At 34.2% G+C, this 20,495-nt stretch overlaps 1 protein-coding gene across 2 annotated transcripts in view; it reads left to right on the forward strand.

Moving 5' to 3' along the window:
• Positions 1–2,447: 2,447 nt before the first annotated feature.
• The window catches only part of AGGF1 (angiogenic factor with G-patch and FHA domains 1), a 29,701-nt gene continuing 11,653 nt past the window's right edge, over positions 2,448–20,495 (forward strand). Inside the window, exons 1-9 of one of the 2 annotated variants that reach the window (XM_074360082.1) lie at positions 2,448–2,584; positions 2,669–3,056; positions 5,484–5,586; positions 6,603–6,805; positions 7,662–7,826; positions 10,091–10,279; positions 14,893–15,223; positions 15,965–16,076; positions 17,398–17,449. In XM_074360082.1, coding sequence (XP_074216183.1) covers positions 2,847–3,056; positions 5,484–5,586; positions 6,603–6,805; positions 7,662–7,826; positions 10,091–10,279; positions 14,893–15,223; positions 15,965–16,076; positions 17,398–17,449 — 1,365 coding nt within the window. In that variant the 5' untranslated portion in view covers positions 2,448–2,584; positions 2,669–2,846. Of the gene's footprint in view, positions 3,057–5,483; positions 5,587–6,602; positions 6,806–7,661; positions 7,827–10,090; positions 10,280–14,892; positions 15,224–15,964; positions 16,077–17,397; positions 17,450–20,495 lie in introns of both variants that reach the window. The other variant, XM_010949270.3, reaches the window with a different exon arrangement.

The raw sequence follows: 20,495 nt of genomic DNA on the forward strand, positions 1-20,495 counted from the left end.
ATCACGTGTCTTGCTATATATATCTCAGAGAAATGAATGCACAGGTCAAAAAAGTGGCATAACAAGATTTTTCATTTTGGCATCAATTGTGTTAATACAGAATTGGAGAAAAGTTAGATGTTGACAACTAGGGTAATGGATAAATAAAATGTGATATACATGTACCTTGGAATGCAATGTAGCACTTCGATGTATATACAGTAGTGTATACGAATTTTTAAAACATCTTTAGTGTGCAAAAAATAAACAGCATAAGATTTAAAACCAAATACTATTTATGTAAAAGAAATATGCAGGAAACATACTTGATAAGCATAGCTTTATATTTAAGGACATATATTAGACATGTGAGTGTAGGTGCTCATAGTGACAGAAAGGAGGTAATGGAGATACAGAGCAATGCTAAAACCAAAACCAAAATCAAAATGACAAAAAAGAGAACCAAAACCAGAAAAAGAGCCACCCGTGGGCTAATATTGATAATGTGTTGTGAACTAAGGAGTATGATTACAATCCAAGGTACCAAATAATAACTAAGAAAAACATTACAAAACAAAGTCAAATTGTGAAGAATATCAAGTAGTATGCTTTCCTAAGGCACTGGACCTGCCTACTATACTAAATATCCTTTGATCTGAAACGTAGATGTAGCAAAGACTATTTACCTACTCAACATGGATTTTCTCTTTCTGCCATATTTATAGAACCCTTTATTATTAGAGAATATAATGTGTCCAGCTTAGAAAGCACACATACATACATAGTTCCCAGCCCCACTTGCAGCAAGAGTTGGGTATTGAAATATAAACAGAAGTCACTGGGTGGGGCTTTGGGAAAGTTTTCTTGTCCCTTGCCATATTGTACCATGAGTTGACCTAGAAGCTGGAAATAAGCTCTGTGAATAGCAGAGCAGGAAGATGGGGCCTGGGTCTCTAAAGACCTGGCAGAGCCACCATACTAGCTCCGGACAGCCCATCTCTTTAGTGTAGTAGAATAACCTCCTAATTTGTTTAATAAGCCACTGTAGAAGACTAAGTTCTGTTACTAGCATCTTAATGCAATGCCTATCTGATATACAAGGCTTTTTTTTTTCTCAAAAAAATTGTCATTTTTCTTCTAGACTAATGGTCATAGGTAAGCTATATAGACTTGTAGCATGATGAGGTCAGAATTTAGTATTAAATGGATTACCTTTAAGAGAAATCAAAGAAACATTGCTTCAAGTAACAGCTAATAACCTTATTGATTCATCCTATAATTAATGGTTAAACCTCGAAATTTCTCCTCTGTAAAATGAGCTAGGAAGGGCCCTCTACCTTAAGGTTACCTTACGGTGTTTATGGGATTCCTTAACTCCCAAAGGTGGAGAAAGTGGAAACTATAGCTTTTATTTGAAAAGATTTGGATAAATTCTTGATTAGAGTCATAATGCATAGGTAAGTCAGTTTTTTTTTTTGTTTGTTTGTTTTTGTTTTTGGCAGTACTTGTCTATTCCACATTGGGGAGAACATACTGAGTCCTCTCACTATATATCCTTTCATGGCTAAACGATCACTGTCTCCTTGACTATAGGGTGTTTTGTGGAACGGTTCTGAAAGCCTAGGGAATAATGTGTGCAAAACATAGAAATCGCAGGTCTCCGCTGGAGAGCTCACTGAACTAGTAGGGGGGTGCACGGGACAATAAGCGCACAGAGCGGCTACTGAACTAGGCCATCAAACAGCATTCTCCCGTTCAAAAAATATTTAAGGATAACTGCTCTGTGGTAGGCGCTTTTCTGGGCCCTGGGAAAGACCAGCAAGGCAGCCGCCGACCTCTGTAGGTCTCAGGCCCAGCATTCCGAGCTCAGGCTCTAATTCTAAATGACCTTGGCTAAGGAAGGAAGTGTGTTCCAAGAAACCCTCCTCAGTTTAAAGGCTGGTGAACAAATGCCAGTTACCCGTAGACGAAACACCAAATAGGTCTACTGAAACAGAGACTCTTTTTCTCCTGCTTCCATAGAATATTGCTGCTTATTTTCCCTCCAGGGATGCTCCTCTCTGCAAGTCAGAGTAACTTGCTTTCTTTTCCTGGGTGTCTAAACTCACGGAATCGGCAGAATTACTAAATAAGCAGAAGACCAGAACACTGCGTTCCAGCCCTGGTTTAGCATTAATTCTATAAACCTTGGCAAATCATTTCTTGGAGATTCATGGTTCTCATCTGTAAAACGAGGAGCTTGGAAGTGAACTCTATGCAAAAAGTTTGCAAACGGTTTGAAAGTGAGCAAAACTAAAAAGCCTGAGACCAGAGAGCGCGCAGAAGACTCCTCCCCTTATTTCTCCCAGGCTACTGTAGGCGTTTTCACACACGCTCTGCACGGTCTCAAGCACCGCCCCCAGCCTCCAGCAGCTGGCCGGGGAGGTGCGCGTGTGCATCGTGCGGCCCTTCCCGCTTCCCGTCGCTTCCTTTTCCGTCTCGGCCCCGCCCACCGCCGGTGCCATCGTTTCCGGTTCAGCCTAGAGACGCGGATCTTTCTAGCCTCTGCTGCTCTGGGTCGCCTATTTCTCCAACGTTTCTGCGGCTCATTCAGTCGCTGGGGCAGGTAGTTACCAATAAAGTTTTGCTGTTTTAAAGCCGGGGGTTTTGAGCTGTTCTGATTTTCTGTCCCCTTGCTCGCTGCCTGCAGTCCTTTTCGGCTACAGGTAACAAGCTTCAGGGCGTCATGGCCAGAGGCCGCCGCGGCCGGTCGGATTTGAGGCCGTCTTTCGTGGCTTGCGCGCTCCCGTGGGCCCTGGGCCCGCCGGCGTCCGCCTCAGTCTGAGCACGTACCCTCCGCGCCCACGGGCCGCCTTGCACCGGACGCCATGGCCTCCGAGGCGCCGTCGCCTTCGTTGTCGCCGTCGCCACCTCCCTCCCCCGAGCCTGAACTGGCCCAATTGAGGCGGAAAGTGGAGAAGTTGGAACGCGAGCTGCGGAGCTGCAAGCGGCAAGTGAGGGAGATCGAGAAGCTGCTGCACCACACAGAGCGGCTGTACCAGAGCGCCGAGAGCAACAACCAGGAGCTCCGCACCCAGGTGCGCCTTCCGTCTCCAGCCCTAGGCAAAAGTCTGTGATAGCCTCGGGCCCAGAACTACTTTACAGGGTACCTGAAATAATTAAAAGTTCAGTATGATTGTTGTTCCAAATACATTTGGAACAGACCTAAAAGTCGGGTACTCAATTTAGATAAGTGCGTGAGCTGCAATTACTGCCAGCTTGTAGTACTTTAGTTTTCATTCTCACTCACTTGTAAAGTTCCATTGGCAGTACGCACAATTACAATATTTTTTCTAGGTATCTTTTGAGTTTGTTAAAGCGCTGAATTTCAGTCAGTCCCATTTATCACTCACTAGATGTGTAAACTGATACTGAGCCTTAGTTGCCCATAAGATGAGAATGCTAGGACCACACTGGTGAAGGTTAAATCAAATTAAATGTGGACAGACTTTTACAAGCTATTGAACGCTCCATATGTATAAGGTTGTTCTGGGCATTTATCTTGAGTTGTCTGGTGGAAGTAAGGAGTTAGAGACACTAAACAGCTAACTCCGTTTTCATAACATACAGTAAGGACAAATCTTTACACTTAGATTTTTAAAAACTTTTAAAAAGCAAAATATTTTTTCCAGCTTGATGTTTTTGGGCAGTTGTAATCTTTCCAGACAAGTTATTTCCACATAATTATTAATTTCAATTAAGCTGTTGTCTATCCTTTGAAATATATTAGTATATATCCTAAAACCAGATATGTAAGCTGAGCATTGAAGCATCATCAAACTTTATTATGCTTTGTTATCAAATAATCAATGAAAATAACTGCTGAGTTTCTGTGCCCCTTGTATAGAGTTATTAACATTATGACAGTATAGAAAATGTGTGTTTGTTTTTTCCACAACTATTTCTTGAGCATGTACAGTGCATAATGACTGTGCTAGGAGACTCCAAATACCATGGGGAAAGGAGAGCAAACTATGATAGCCTTAAAAAAAACCTCTTTTATGATTTTAAATTGTTAAAATATTGCTTACTATAAAGATCTTAAAAGAAAATGTTTTTGCTAATCTTTGAAGAGCAAGCATTTTGGTTATTAGTATTAATTTGATAGTAGTTTAGTATGAAAAACTGAGATGCATAGAAAGTCTTGAGTCTACTGATGATAGTAAAACTCCTTACTATCTTCCTTGTCAGCCTCCCCTGGTGCTGGGTGGAGTTTGGTTGTTAACTGCCACCCCTAATGACTAAGTAGTATTTTATCTGGAGCAGTAAAAATTTGACTTGAGAACTGAGAGTGATCTAGTGGGAAAATACAATATGTACAGGCTTTGGAGTCAAAAAAAAAAAAAAAAAAAACCTTGTGCAAGTTACTTTATCTCTTTAGATTTCTGATATGTAAGTTGGAGATTAGGACAACTAATTTGTAAGGTGGTTTTAAGAATGAGATGTTATCCAAAGAACCAATACAGTGCCTAGCATGTGGCAGATATTAAATAAATGATCTTATTTATGGTAGTAGTGGTAGTAGCCAGAGCCAGGACCAGGGCAAGGCAATCAGTAGCCTAGGGTGAAAAGTTTAAGGGGGCATCTTTTTCAGGTACAGATCCTATATTTGCATGAAGTTGTGAGTTCCTTCTTAAATTTGTGCCCTTAGGTGTCTTGCTTACTTTACTGTAGTTCCAGCCCTGGTAGTAGCAGCAGATCTGATAGTTCTGTGAAGTGCATAGGAAATCCGTATATAATCAGTCTCACCACCTTTCTCTTTTTAGCTTTATGTACTGTTAAAGAAATATTTAAAAGTTTGTTTCTTAGTTAATTTTGTGCTTATGATAGATTTCATCTCACTCTGAGATTCTGTCTGGCTCAGGTGTTGATGAGGCTGCTCTTCATCTGTTTATAGATATTTTCCTGCCGTATTGCTCTGGCCTTGGCATTCACTGAGGCACAGGGAAGACCGGCGCCCCTTATGAGGCAGTCATCTCTATTTCCTTCTGCTGCAGTTATTTAGTTATTAGATTGTTATTTCAAGAAAAAATACATTAATGAGTGGCATTGTTTAAGTGAATGGGTAATTCTAGGTGGAGAACACTGAATTACACTAGGTAATCAACAGTTTAATTTTTCTTAGGGAGAACTGCTGACTGAATAAAATATTGGTATAAAGACATCCTTATTTGTTAGAAATTAAGGATCCCATTCACAAAGTCCTACTAATTTAGTCATTCTTACTTCTACAGGGGAATTTTGAGGTTTAGCAAGAGCATGTAAGAATAAAACCGTCTCCTGCAAATGTAAAAAGTGAAAGCCAGTTACAGCGTTTTGAGCTTTTCCGAAAAGGAAACTAGCTGCTATTGATACTTCTTCAAATTTTTACTAAGAAAAATAATTACTATAATTTCAGAGGAATGGTGTGTATATTGTTAGATTGTTGTATGGTTTAATTTTCCTAAGGCTTTATTTTCTTTCAGGTAGAAGAGCTCAGTAAAATACTCCATTGTGGAAGAAACGAGGATAGTAAAAAATCTGATGTAGAAGTACAAACAGAGAACCACCCTCCTTGGTCAAGCTCAGGTATTCAGCTTATAGTGAAGATAACCCTAATATTATTACATTCAAATCATGCTAACCTGGAGTTCCCTTTAGATTTAAAATATACATACTTCTAGATAAATAGGAGATCTGTTGCAGTGCTGACTTTTCTCCGTATGATTTGGTATTTTCAGATAATCTGCTGTTTTAGTGGAAAAGTAGAAATGTATTGTCATTCCTATAAATACATAATAATGTTAACATGCTTTCTGTGTCACATTCAGTGAATAATTTTGCTGTGCTGTAAGCCACCTACTCTCATCTGGCCTTGCTTGTGACCAGGAGCATGTGTTTTCTTGTTGATGCATTCCACGTAGCATCTCTTCAGTGTCAGTCTCTTAGGCCCTTGTAAGAGTGATGAGCCTACAACCGTGGCCTCATCAGTGCCCTTACATTGTGAGGCAAAATAACTGAGCAGCTGAGTTTTAATTAATAAGGATCACAAAGAATGATCTTTCCCATTAAATTTTTCCTTTTATTCAGTATGCAGTTTAGCTAAACTGCTAAATAAAGCAATAGTATTAACATTTCATATCTGTATGATACTATGTTTTTTAAAAAAGTCAGCATCATAAGAGAAATTTTTCAGAAAAATCAAGCTTTGATGTGTCTATTCCACTGTCATTTGATGTTTAGCAATACTAAGGTATATGGTTAGAAGTTGTTATGAGTTGCTATTTTTTTTATTTTTTTGGACAGAACACAGACTATCTACTTGTTTTGTTTCTTTATTCTTGCTGTGGAAAATCCAAATCTCATTACCCTTTTTTTCTTTTTAGCTTGATAGCTAGGGTACTGAAGGTGACATTAGAATCAGAGAGAAATACTTCTGCAGATTTACTTGCACCATCCATTTTAATCTATTCAAATGTGTGTAATTATAAAAATATGATTTGTTTGCAATGTGTTGTTTTGTATTCAGTGCCAATGTTTTGGAATTAAGTCCTTTTTATATACAGTATTCTAATGTGATATCACTTCATTTCTTTTTGCTGCAGATTATTATTATCAGACATACTATAAAGATGTTACTCTTCCAAATAAAGTGTCTGAATTCTCAGTTCAGGAAGATCAGGATATCGAAGCTTCTACTTTTAATTCTGAAGGCCAGTCACACATAGAAAATGATGCTTATGCTGGTACTAATGTAACAGAAAATGTTAAATGTGGACAAGAGGACCATTTTGCCTCAGATTCACAGGTAATAGAATGCTTAACTTGAAACTGTTGATACTCAAGAACCTGTCCTTTGCTATTATTATGTAGAAAAATAGACAATTCTTTGGTTGATCACAACATGTATAAGGGTTGTATACATTCTGTGTGTAATTATACAGTGAATAACACAGTTTTTGAGAAACAAAAATTAGAACTTGTTCTTATGTGTAACTGTTTTCCTACTCTGTTGTGTTCCAAAAATGTATGATATACCACCAGCAATGTATGAGGGTTCCAGTTTCTCTGCATTCTCATAAACTTAAAGAAAATTTGTCAGTATGTTTTGACTTAAACAAAAAATTTAAACAACAGCCACAATACTACGTTCACACCAGTTTTTTTTTTTAATGCTTCCTTTATGTCAGATATCTTGTCACTGTTCAAACTTCCCAGAAGGTTTTATAAATTTGTTTCTACAGTTTGTTTGAATCAGGATACCAATAAGCTTCATACAGTGTAACTGCTTGATGTGTTGTATATCTCATATAATTTATGGCCTTCTCTATCTCTTTTCAAAATTTTTTCCCCTTGAACCGGTAATTATTGAAGAATCCAGATCATTTGTCTTAAAGACTATTTCAGTCTGTATTTCGTGGATTGCTTCCCTGTGGTATCAGGCATTTGTTTTTGGTATAATGGTCACTCACTCAATTTTAGTGTCTTCAAAACTGGGTCAGAATCAGTGGATCAGATTGTAATTGGTAGCCATCCCCTTCCATTGCAGAAATTGAGGTCTTATTATTCAATCTCTTTTAGGTCTGTTTAGTGTTTCAAGTTCTTTTAACTTCTGTTGACATGAGGAAGTTTTTGTCTATTTGACTTCATTTTGTCTTACCTAGGAGCCAGCATCTGCATTAGCAACAGAAGATACATCCTTAGAAGGTTCTTCATTAGCTGAAAGTTTGAGAGCTGCAGCAGAAGCTGCTGTATCACAGACTGGATTTAGTTATGATGAGAATACTGGATTGTATTTTGATCACAGCACTGGATTTTATTATGATTCTGTAAGTATCTCAGACCTATTAATACGTATGATTGTATTCTTAGTTGCTTGAATACCAAATATTAAAACCTGAATTAAGAAAAGCAGGAAGCTGCATTTAAAAATTATGTTTGATTCAAAACTATGTGATAAAGGTAAAGATTTATAAAATAGCTTGTGGAACTGCACTTTTGGATTTTTTAATTAAATAAGTTCATTGTGTTATTATAGATAAATATTTTAGAGAGGCCTAATAATCTTTTATATGTAAAGTAACATAAAAATGTTAAAGTATTTATTAATAAAAGCAGACAATTAACTACATCTTGTAAATTGTTTAAGAACCTAAACATTTTTTCATAGAATTTATAAGGAAGTAACACTGTTAATTCCAGGCTTGGGGTAAGATTTTTAAAAAATTGTCTCGAATACTTATGTCTTTATGAATCCATTTAAGGCCACAGACAGTGTTTTTCTTGAATTCACAATAGCATGTTTATTATTAGTCACTGTTTTCCTTTTTGTGGCTTTTAAACATTTCACTCTTTAAAGATCAATCTGTTAACAGTAAGAAGTAGGAAGTTAGTATGGAATCAGAAATGTGATGGACTACTGACTAGGACAGAACCAGAAAATAAAGTTCTTTATTCATCATATAGTGTTATGGCTGTTGAAGGTCTGGTACTTAATTGGAGTTTTTCAGGTTTTGATGACAAAGATGATGGAACTTAGATACCACATACGTCTATCTCAGTGGTCTAGGCGTGTGATCTGGTCCTCAGGAATTACAGAATGTAGTGCCCCAAAGTGGAGCAAATATCCACCATTCCATTTATTGAAACTATTGTTAACTAACCTAGCAAATATAATGATAATGGTAAATATCTTAGTTAGATAAGGAATTTCATTAGCTTGTCAGTTTGCATTAGGGATAGTGCTTTGTAAATACTTTGTTAAGAGGTAATTTTCTTCATAGGAGTATGCTAATTGACAATGCTAATTAATACCCAGAATATTAATGGTTAAACTCTTTTTACCAAGGAGAATAGCTATTACTTACTTGGTTTTTGGAAAATAAGGCATTTCCATGTGTCATTAGTCAATGTCATTCTCTCCTTTTTATAACTGTCCTCTTGACGTCTGTTTTGCAAATAGTTAATTACATTCTGCAGGTTATGTCTCAGTAAAGTAGGGACTTCTCATTGCTTTGCCATTTTTATTGTCCTAGTTTTCACTTTATTTTAATTAAATAAAAAATTTGTTAAATATTTGAAAATGTCTATATTTTGGACTGAAAGACGTAACATTAAAAAGATTTGGGTTGTAAAAATTCTGTTATCCTTGGAAATAAAGGTTAGAAAGCTTCCATTCAGTTTTTCAGTTAAGGGAAAGATAAGAATTCTTAATATTTTTCTAAGGGATCTACAACAGTCAGAAAAAATAAATTATTCTTTTTCAGGAAGTTTCAGTTGCTTAATCTCAGTATATTGTAAGATGTTTCCAGATCTGATCTGTATGGATTACGATGTGAATAAGATATAGACTGTTCAGTTAAATCTTGGTTATAGAGTACTGGCCAGTATCTAATAAATGCAGATGAATGCTTAATTTTATTTTTCTAGTTTTTATCCATAATTTACCAAAATTCTATTTTGCATAGCTGCTTTACTTGTAAGTCTTACTTAGTTACTTAGTGTAGAATTAATTAAATAGTGAAGACAGTTTTTTTATTTCTTTATATAGTATGTTATGTATTGTTTATGAGCTTAATTTTCAAATTTTTCTTCAGGGCTTTGAGTCATGAATGTTAAAAGGCAAATCTTTGTTTCATGACATTAACAGTTTAGGGATTTATACTGGCAAACGATTATCATGTAATCATACAGAGAATGAGTCTGAAATTGCTTTTATATGGTCACCTTTTTTTGATGCATGCCTTGTTTTTCATAACTTCTAAAAGATTTCTTGTTGAACCATATGAAGCTACTGTTTCTTTAAGTAAAAAAATGGTCAAATATTGGCAGTTTCATGAGATTTAATTTAGTATTTAAGTGTATTCATTTTTCACACTAAGAAAATTAGAACAGGTATTGAATGGTAAAATGTTTTGGAAAATTACAAGCATTTTTCATTCTGTTTTCTTTATTATCTTCAGAAGATACTGGAGTTCTTAAAAGAAACATGTACTATGTATTTCTGAATATATTTGGTATTTTGTTAAGTTTAATTTTCTACTTTTATTTCATCTTACATCAATAGAACTTACTGTTTTCTTGATTTTGAAAGGAAAATCAGCTATATTATGATCCTTCCACGGGAATTTATTACTACTGTGATGTAGAAAGTGGTCGATACCAATTTCATTCTCGAGTAGATTTGCAGCCTTATCAGAGTTCTGGAACAAAACAAAATAAAGATAAAAAATTGAAGAAGAAAAGAAAGGATCCTGATTCTTCTACAGCAAATGAGGAAAAGGTAATGTCTTCATAATTTTTAAGATGTACATAATAGTGATATTATAATTAAGCCAAAATTTTTCAAGAAACTGAAAAATCATTTAGTAACTCTGTATTTCAAGCATCCTCATTACAATAAGATACCAGAACCTATGAGGCAGTAAGCTTTCACATGGGGCATACGTGGACTTTTCACAAATTCTCAGTCACTAGAAATAGAAAAAATTTCTTAAAGGTAGATTTAGGGCAAGATAAAATACTCTTGTGTTAAAGAATTCGGAAGAAGAATATTCAGACCCTCAACTGATAAGTTAATTTCAGTGCACAATTCACGGTAAAAGAAGAACATAGTTTGTTAGTAGATGTAGGTGAAAGTTCAACTTTTTTAGTTATGTTGAACAGTATCTTGCAGATGTTGGCAAACATTAAAAAAACCCATTGCTAGCAAATATAGGGTACATGCATATTTATAAGGAGTGTAAATTGATACCTTTTGGGAAAATAGATTGTATGAATACCATAAAAGTGTTCATATTATTTAATTGGAAAATCTTGTTTCTAGTAATTAATTTTTTTAAAAAATCCAAAGAAGAATTCCTTTGTATAGTTATATAGCAATATTTATAAGAACAGAAGAAAATTAAGGGTTCAGATGGCTGACAGTTATTGACTAAGAGGATGAAAGTACATTTAAACTTCCAGTTACAAAATAAATGAGTCACAGGGATGAAATGTACAGTGTGGTGACTATAGTGAATAATACCATAATATTTTGGTGTAGAAACAGATGGTAACTAGACTTGACATTGTGATCATTTTGTAATGTATAGAAATATCAAACCATTATATTGTGCACCAGGAACTAACATAGTGTTATAGGTCAGTTATACTTCAAAAACAAAGAAACTCATAGAAAAAGATACCAGATTTGTGGTTACTCTAGCTGTGAGTGGTGGGGAGGGGTAATTGGATGAAGGTAGTCAAAAGGTACAAACTTCCAGTTATAGGATAAGTAAGTACTAGGAATGTAGTATACAACATGATAAACGTAAATGAATACTGCTGTATGCTATATATGGAAGTTATTTAGAGAGTAAACCTAAGAGTTCTTGTCACGGAAAATTTTTTCTCTTTATTTTTTATCATTATGAGATGATGGATATTCACTAAACTAATTGCGGTAGTCATTTTTGATGTATGTCAAATCATTGTGCTGTACACCTTAAGCTTCTACAGTGCTATATGTCAGTTACTTATATCTTAATAAAAATGGAAGGAAAAAAGAAAATGATAGTACATTTAATTAAAAAAGCATCATTTAGGCCTTAAAATTGTAGTGCTTATAAAGACTGAGGGGAACTCTTTAAATGCTTATGTTACAATGTTAAATTTAAAGAAGGAAAATAAAATTTTATCAAGGCTTTTATTTCTACTCCTTAAACAGAATAAGGTTGGTGGTTTATAGGTAGGAAAGGAGGCTTATTTATTATATTGGCATTTCGTGAATTTTGGCAACTATTAAATACTTAACTTTTAATTTTTTTTGAAGTATAGTTATGTGCAATATTATGTTAGTTTTAGGTGTACTACTTAGTGATTTGACTTTTATATGTGTTATGAAATGATCACCATGGTAGGTATAGTAACCATCGTGTAGCCACATAAAAAGTTATTACAGTATTATTGACCATATTCCTTATGCTGTATATTACATTCCCATGGCTAATTTATTTTATAACTGAAGATTTGTACCTCCTAATCCCTTTTATCTCTTTTGCCTCCACCTCCAACTCCCTCCCCCTGGCAACCATGCATTTGTTCTCTATGAGTTTGTTTTCCTTTTGTTTTTTTTGATTGCATATGCAGGTGAATTCATTAGGTATTTGTCTTTCTCTGTCTGACTTATTTCACTTAGCATAATACCCTCTAGGGTCATCCTTGTTGTTGCAGATGGTAAGATTTCGTTTTTTAATAGCTGAGTAATACTCCATTGTGTGTATGTGTGTGTGTGTGTGTGTGTGTGTGTGTCTTTCTAGTGTAGGATCTCCCACGATGGGGAGCCCCACTGGGGGTTCAGATTCATTGCTCCTTGGGAAGGACTTCTGTCATTGTGATATTCTTTCCATTTTTTAATTTTTTGACAGGTTTTGATATTACTAATTAAGTAATCCAAAAACTTTATTGGCCTACAGCCTGATTAGAATATGCCAGATGAGAATCAATATTGCATAGAAAGTTGTACACAATTTTTTGCATAGGAAACTTTACCTCTGTACCATGAACATTTTATCCATCTGAAAAAATTTTCTGCATCCACTGCTAATACAGAACGCTTGATAATCTTGTCTTTTTTTAACCACCAGAGCACAGTTCACAGTGTGGAAGGGAGTACCCAGGGGTGTGGGTCTCTATGCCTCCTACCCATCTCATGTAGTTCCTTCTTTATGTCTTTAGTTTGGGAAATCTTTTCTAATGTTCAGGTTATTCTCGTAGATAGTTACTGTGTGAGTAGTTGTAATTTTGGTTTGTTTATGGGAGGAGGTGGGTTCAGGGTCTTCCTGCTTTGCCATCTTGGCTACCTCCCCTATTCTTGAAATTTTATCTCAATTCTCTATTTGATTTGCTTTTATTTCTCTATTATTTTCACTGACAATACCTGGGCATTGAAGAGTATGTAACTAAAATACTAAAGGTGATTTTTTGCTTTAAAACCTGTTTTAATGACTCATATCTGTTACCAGTGGTTGAACTGTTAGGAAGGATACATTATGGAACTATTTTTCTCTAACAAAGAAAAGAACACATTGAGGTCTTCAAATGACTGTTCCTGACAAGCTAGAGAATGAAATTTGAAAGTGTTCTGTGAGATTTTGGTCCAGCTTAGCTCCTATAATTGTTCATCTTTACCATCCTTCTTCAAAAATATGTTAAATTCAGGACAGGGACTTAAGAAAATACCTGATGGAATTTTGAGAAGTCCCCAAGGATTCTCAGACGTAGCTGTGAAACGTGGGCAGAGACTGGTTAGGACATCCTTATCTTTTTCTTTAGTTTTAAGATATTTTTGAACCTTACTTTTTAGAAGCATAGAGTATGTGGAAGAAAGGAGGTAGGGTGAGGAGACTGGAATAAGTAACTTGAAATATGTGTATGTACCTAAATGCCTACATGAAGGCCCTAGGCCTCTTATATTTTAATGAATATTTATCTAATGTTCTAGACTGACAGATAGTTTTTAAAAAGTAACACCTCTTGCAATTTCACTTATTTTTCCTCTGCATGTGTTGTTCTGTAGGCAGTAATAATAAAATATACAAGATTGGAAACTGCTTTTTTTAAAAGGTATATTTAGATAGGGAAATTTTTTGGCTGTAATTCACAATGGCTTTAAAGTTCCTCTGAGTTTTTTAGTTCTTGCCCTTGTTCTTGTCCTTGGTGAGTTTGTGTTGCTGAAAGTACATCCAGTTTATCACACTGTCTGAGTGTTTAGCCAGTCTCCAAACTGAATTTATACTGCTATTAAAAATATGTGTTTAAGATGCTCTCTTATTTTATAAAATAATAGAACATATGAATATACTTGATCATGTTGCTCTGAGGCAGAAAGAAAATTCAGAGTATGCTCTACACCAGAGGAAAATAACTTTCTTCTAAGCTTAAAGTAATAGATTTGTTCATTTGTCCTAAGGCATGCCCAATAAGCATGTGTAATAAATTATAAAAGGCTTATGCCAGATACGTTAGAATCTTGGAATAAAAGATGTAACTGATTCAGCTGTACTTTTGGTGTATTGTCAGACCAACTCTATAAAGTATTAAATTTTAGCAAAGCTTCAGTTCTGCTACATTAGGTATATTTGGATCTTTAAATCCCTGCCTTAATTAAAGCCACTTTTATGTTATGTATGTTGACTTGATAATTAATTCAAAGTTCAAAAAGAAAATTTAGGTTTAGTTGTATTCTCTAGGCCTGCATTGTTCAGTCAGCTACATGTGGCTATTGAATGCTTGAAATACAGCTGGTCCTAATTAAGATATTTTGTAAGTGTAAACTACACTCAGTTATGAAGACTTAGTACAGAAAATCCATGTAAAATATTTCATTAATAATTTTATATTGATTAAATATTAATTTATGTATATAATTATATTTTATAAATACTGGGTTAGATAAAATAATACAGTGAATTACCTGCTTCATTTTACCTTTGTAATGTGCCTACTAGAAAATTTTAGAGTACAAATATAGCTTGCATTATATTTTTATTGGACAGCATTGATCTAGGCTGTCACATAGTCCAAGCAATATGTGATAAGGTACTAGACAGAAACAGTTAAGATATTGAGAATAGATAATTGGGATAAATTGTAAACATAGTCTATAGCACTTGGTAATTGGTGTTTAAGGGCACCAATGTTGTGTTTAAGGTCATGTCAGACTTTTGATTTGGGTAAATGGATGGTAGCATCATTAAATGAGAAAGGGAACATGAGAGGAAGAGGCAGTAGAGATAATAGCTATTGTTATTTCACTGTACATACATTTTCACTAACTCATTGTAACATTTAACATTAAACATTATATGATGGTCATGTTTAAGATTATTCTCTCTTCTTCCCACCTCTTTCCAGAATTTGAATTCAGAAGATCAAAAAACATCCAGTATTGACCATATAAGCTGTATTGAAGGAGAAGATTTTGCAAATGTGAAAAAGAAGGCCAAAATAAATATTCATTACAAAAACAGCTCCCCCGTGTTTACTGTTCCAGTTAGCACAAAGACTACAGAATCTCCTCTTAATGAAAACATTTATAATTCGGCTTCATTTAAAGATAAGAAAATCACAGACACTGATAGCGAGCCAGAAGAAGGTGAAATAACAGACTCTCAGACTGAGGACAGTTACGATGAAGACACTACCAGTGAAGACAATGTAACTGCAGAAGATACTGAAGATGAAGGTGAGTCAATCACCATTGTTTAGTTTTACATATATAACCCAGTCTAGTCATTATAAAAGTGCAACATAGTTACAAATGTTAGTGACCCATATCTGCCAAAAAGTGAGCTGATTGTTTTAGTTTAGTACTTGGACCTTTCAGTGCATTGGATGGTCTAATCAGTAGAACACAAGTTACCTACTTTCTAATCCTAAAATGTGTATTAAGTCTATTTTAGTGGATTAGATATTTGTCATCTACTTTTGTAATTGAAGGAGGGAAAGCAAATTGCCTTTAGGAGTAGTCCATAAATTCAGCTACATAGATATTATGGCAAATTTAATTTATTTTATTTGATGATATAGAGACATACTTTTAAAACCCAGGATTTCGTATTGGTGTGTATAAGCTTATTCTGTTGTTAAGGAATGTCTGTCAAATTTTTTTTTAAGGGCAGACTCAGTTTTTCTTACTTAGTATTACAATGCTTTTTGGGGGCATTTTCAAATTCTAAGACCTTGAGAGAGAGTTGATTATTTTACAGTGTGGTAGATGTTAATATCTTTAGGTTGAGCATTTTCTTACTTACTGTCTTACTCACTGTTTATGTCATTAGCAGAATTCAAGAAGGTTGTTTTAAACAGAAAAGAGTTTTGATCAGTATGTTTTATTTTATGGATGACTTAGCCTTCTCATCCCTAGACATTTCTAATTTTTTCCATATCATTTGAATTAATATTTACCCATATGTTTCTTTGGCAGATGAAGAAAAGATTTGGCCCCCATGTATTAGAGTAATTGTTATTAGATCACCTGTATTGCAGACAGGATCACTTTTTATTATTACAGCTGTAAACCCTGCTACAATTGGAAGGTAAAAATGTTTAATATTATTTTTGTGTATTTGTCTTATTCCAGTGGTTTGTACTTTTCTTGAGCAGTTAATAATTTTTTTTATTTCATTTTCACTTTTTAATTACATTTTTTATTTGGGTTTTTTTGGGGGGGTTAATTAAGTTATTTATTTACTTATTTATTTTTTAATGAGGTTACTGGGGATTGAACCCAGGACTTCATGCATGCTAAGCATGTGCTTTACCACTGAGCTATACCTTCTCCCTTTGAACAGTTAATCATTAAATGTGCATGGTACTTGTTCAGTAGCCAAAAGATAACACCCACATCCCTCTCTCTGCCACACAGAAAATACTACTGACACTTAACCTTTTGCTACTTGCTTTTGGAAGTCAGTTGGAGATATTGGAGATATCATTGTCCCCATTGGTGATACCATCTACAGAGATTTTGTTATTTTCTTACTTTTCATACTGCCCTTTTTAGGTTTAAATTACTTATTCTCAGTATTGGCCTTCTCTGATTCTTCTCCTTTACCCCTTTGTAAATCATAACCAGCTTGGTAGAGAGGTAGGTTTTAATCATGATAGAATAATTTCCTTTCTTCCCAACTGGAAAGATAATGTATTGTTAATTCAGATTCCATATGCTATCTTAATTTTGAATTCTTGGAGAATAGTATACTCCTCTTACATGTAGTAATAGAAGTGGAAACATAGTCAATAGATCTGGAATAAATGATTGACATTAGTAAAAAGAATATTTTATCCCATTGGATGTTTATTAGCCTCTGACAGGTGTACCAAAGAATGAAAGTAATTTGGAACCTCCTTTTAAATAGGAAATTTAGAGTAGGATTATGGAAGCCAGATTTAGTGTGGTAGAGAGACTTGCAGTTTAATGTTATCTTTTTTTTTTTTTTCCTTTAAAAAAGTTTTTTTTATTGAAGTGTAGTCAGTTTACAATGTTAGCTTCAGGTGTACAGCAAAATGGTTCAATTATACATATACATACATATATATATATTTTCGGTTTCTTTTTCATTATGGCTCATTATAAGAAATTGAATATAGTTCCCCATGCTTTACAGTAAGTCCTTGTTGTTTATCCACTTCACATATAGTAATGTGTATCTGTCAGTCCCAAACTCCCAATCTATCCCTCCCTTCTTTCCTCCCTGGCAACCACAGTTTGTTTTCTATGTCTGTGAGTCTATTTCTAACATTATCTTTTAAAACAAAAAAAAATTATCTTTTAAAAAAATTCTTTCTGTGTCACTGTAAGTGCACCATTTATATATGCTTCAGAAATTATTAAAGACGTTTTACTTAACTCTGCAGGGAAAAAGATATGGAGCATACTCTCCGAATTCCTGAAGTTGGTGTCAGTAAGGTAAGCTCTTTGAATTTTCATATAGAGCCCCGTAATGTGATTTTTATAAATCATTATTATGGCAGAAAGCTGAGGGATTTTGCCATTAAAAAGAAAGGTTAATAGTATGGTAATGGAACTGTAAGCAATGCAGATTTGTTTATTCCACTGCTTGAGAAAATAAAAATTCTTTATCACAATTTGGATGAACTAAATTATGTTTAATTTTTAACAGTCTGGGGCAGGAGTAGAAAGTGTGTATTAATTTAAGTATTAAGGTAATACTCATTTAACAAATATTTATTGAGTGAAATACATATGCTAGATATTATGGCAGTTCAAAAATAAATCAGTCCTGGATTCAGGCTACTATAGTGCATGGTTACTTTGAGTCCAGAGTATTTTACAATTCAGGAACAGTCTGTCTTCTACCATCCAGGGCTCTCCATTTTATTTCTTTTCCTAGTTGAATCTCTAATGGTTTCAGGAAAAAGAAGAATTGGGTTTTCCAAAATAAATTATAAAAACAGAGTTGCAGCTTAAGTTATAAATAGAAAAAAACTAAAGGTTTAGCTGCCAAAACTCTGGATACTTCATACTTACCTTATTTCCTTATTATATTTTCTGTAATTTTACCCATTCCTTTTATGACTGTTATCTTTTGCCTTTTTCTTTTTTGGCCTTTCATCATCCCCATTTTGTTTCTATTAAAAAGACTCTAAAATGGTTCTAAAATACATATTGTGATTTTTTTGGCTTTTGGGGATGGAACCTGTTTCCTCTTACTAGTTTGAAAGTCTATTTTTACTTTGTTTCGACTCATTTAGAGGGAAGGAAATCCTCATAATCTTAACTCTGACTGAATTATCTTACTTTTTTAAAACTTTCCTATGACCCTTGATTCTTCTGCATCCAAAGAAAACCCAGTCTGTAACTTAAATAGGAAATTTCTCCACACCAGTCTAAAATATAGGTAGTTCTCTGGTGTCATTTCTGTTTTTTCTTTCTTTTAAACAAACATATGGTGGGGTAGATAATTTGTTAGCTGTGTGAAATCAGTTTGACAATATATTATTACACATACCCAGGTATAGCAAAAAATTAAATTAACCCTCTACACACACACTTAATATTATGGGAAAGACAAACAAATTTTTAACCAGTGAATAGGAGAGGATCTTCTAAGTTTAAAAAAAACTGGGGGATGTGGGTGGGAATCACAGAAGACAAGGTAATTTTGAATAATTTAAGCCTGAAGTTCTTTATATATTAAGAAACAAATTTAAAAGGCAAACTAGGACAGTCAAGACAGATTTGACAAAATAAATCTCCTTTATATTTTAAAAGCTCATGCAAATTTAGTTTTCAAACCCACTGTGACACCAAAAGATGAATGAGTGAAGAACATAAATAAGCAGTTCACAGTAGAGGAAATATGGTTAACATTTGAAAATCATTCAGTATTTATAGTAATTTAAGAAATACAAGTGAAACCAAGATGTCAGTTTTTACTCGTTATATTAAATAAATGATATTTATTAAATATCATTCCTGTTGAGGGCATAATTTAGAACAGCTCTTTGGAGTAAATCCTTTGATACAGTTGTTATTCTAAACAACCCAATTGAAAAAAAATGTATGGTGGACATGAAGAGAAAATTGACAGAAGAGGAAATCCAAATGGCTAATATAAAAAAAGGTTTCAGCCTCAGCAGTAATCAGAAAAATGCAAATTATAATTACAGTGATGAGATTTCATTTCATATCCATTAGGCTTTTAAAAATGAAAAATTCTGACAATACCAAGTGTTGGTTAAGACTATATAGTGTAACTAAGAATTTTTACAGACTGTTGTTGGGAATATAAATTGGTACAACCACTTTGGAAAATCATATGGCCTTTTCTAATAAAGTTTAAGGCTTTCATGTCCTATGGCTTAGCAATTTCATTCCTAAGTGTATACCTCAGAGAAACACTTGGCATGTCCACAAGAAGGATGCATGTACAAGAATGTTCATAGAAGCATTTAAAAAAATAGTAAAACCTTAGAAGAAACCTAGATGTTGTCATCAGAAGTATATGTAGATTATGGTACTACAATACGATGTGTTACCATTCAGCAAAATAGCACAGCTGTGTGCAGCAGCTGGGTATACCTCACAACATCATGTTAAGTCAAAGAAGCAAAATAAATGAAATATATTCTGTAGTATACATTTGTCAGAATTCATCAAGCTGTACATTTAGACCCATGAATTTCCTGTCTATAAATTACATCTCAATACAAAATTCACATAGTTTGTTTTCCACTTATATCAAATTCCAAACTAGACAAAATAAACATCTTTTATGGATACATACATATGTGGTAAAAGCATAAAGAGTTGCATCATGATTAAAATAAACATCAAACCTCTGAAAGAAAGGGTGAGGGATAGACAGAGTGAGGTACACATTGATGAATAATAATTCATTTTCTTTTAAGTATCTGAGGCAAATATGGCAAAATTTATTAAAGCTGTGTTATGGGTAGACAGGTTCAATATATTTTGTGTGTTCGAAACATTTTGTAATACCTTTATGGAATCCTTTAAACAGCTTTATTGAGGTACAGTTTATATACCATATACGGTTTACCTATTTAAAGTGCATAACTCAGAGGTTTTTAGTTTATTCACAGTTATACAACTGTCACTACAATCAGTTTTAGGACATTTTCATCACCATGAAAAAAAAAATCATACTTAATAGTAGTCTCTCCCTGTTTCCTCCTAACCCCCGTAGCTCTAGGCAACCACCAGTCTACTTCCTGTGTCTATGGATTTGCCTGTTCTGCACATTTCATATAAATCAAATCATACAGTATGTATTCTTTTGTAACTAACTTTTTCATTTAGCATGTCTTCAGGATTCGCCCATGTTGTAGCATGCATCAGTACTTCACTTCTTTTTACTGCCAAATAATGTTCTGTTGTTCAGATGTAGTCTATTTTGTTTATCTGTTCATCAATTGATGGATATTTGAATTGTTCCAAATTTTTGGTTATTAAGAATAATGCTGCTGTG

Source organism: Camelus bactrianus, chromosome 3, assembly GCF_048773025.1.
Source record: "Camelus bactrianus isolate YW-2024 breed Bactrian camel chromosome 3, ASM4877302v1, whole genome shotgun sequence".
In the NCBI taxonomy this organism is placed as follows: Eukaryota; Metazoa; Chordata; class Mammalia; order Artiodactyla; family Camelidae; genus Camelus; species Camelus bactrianus.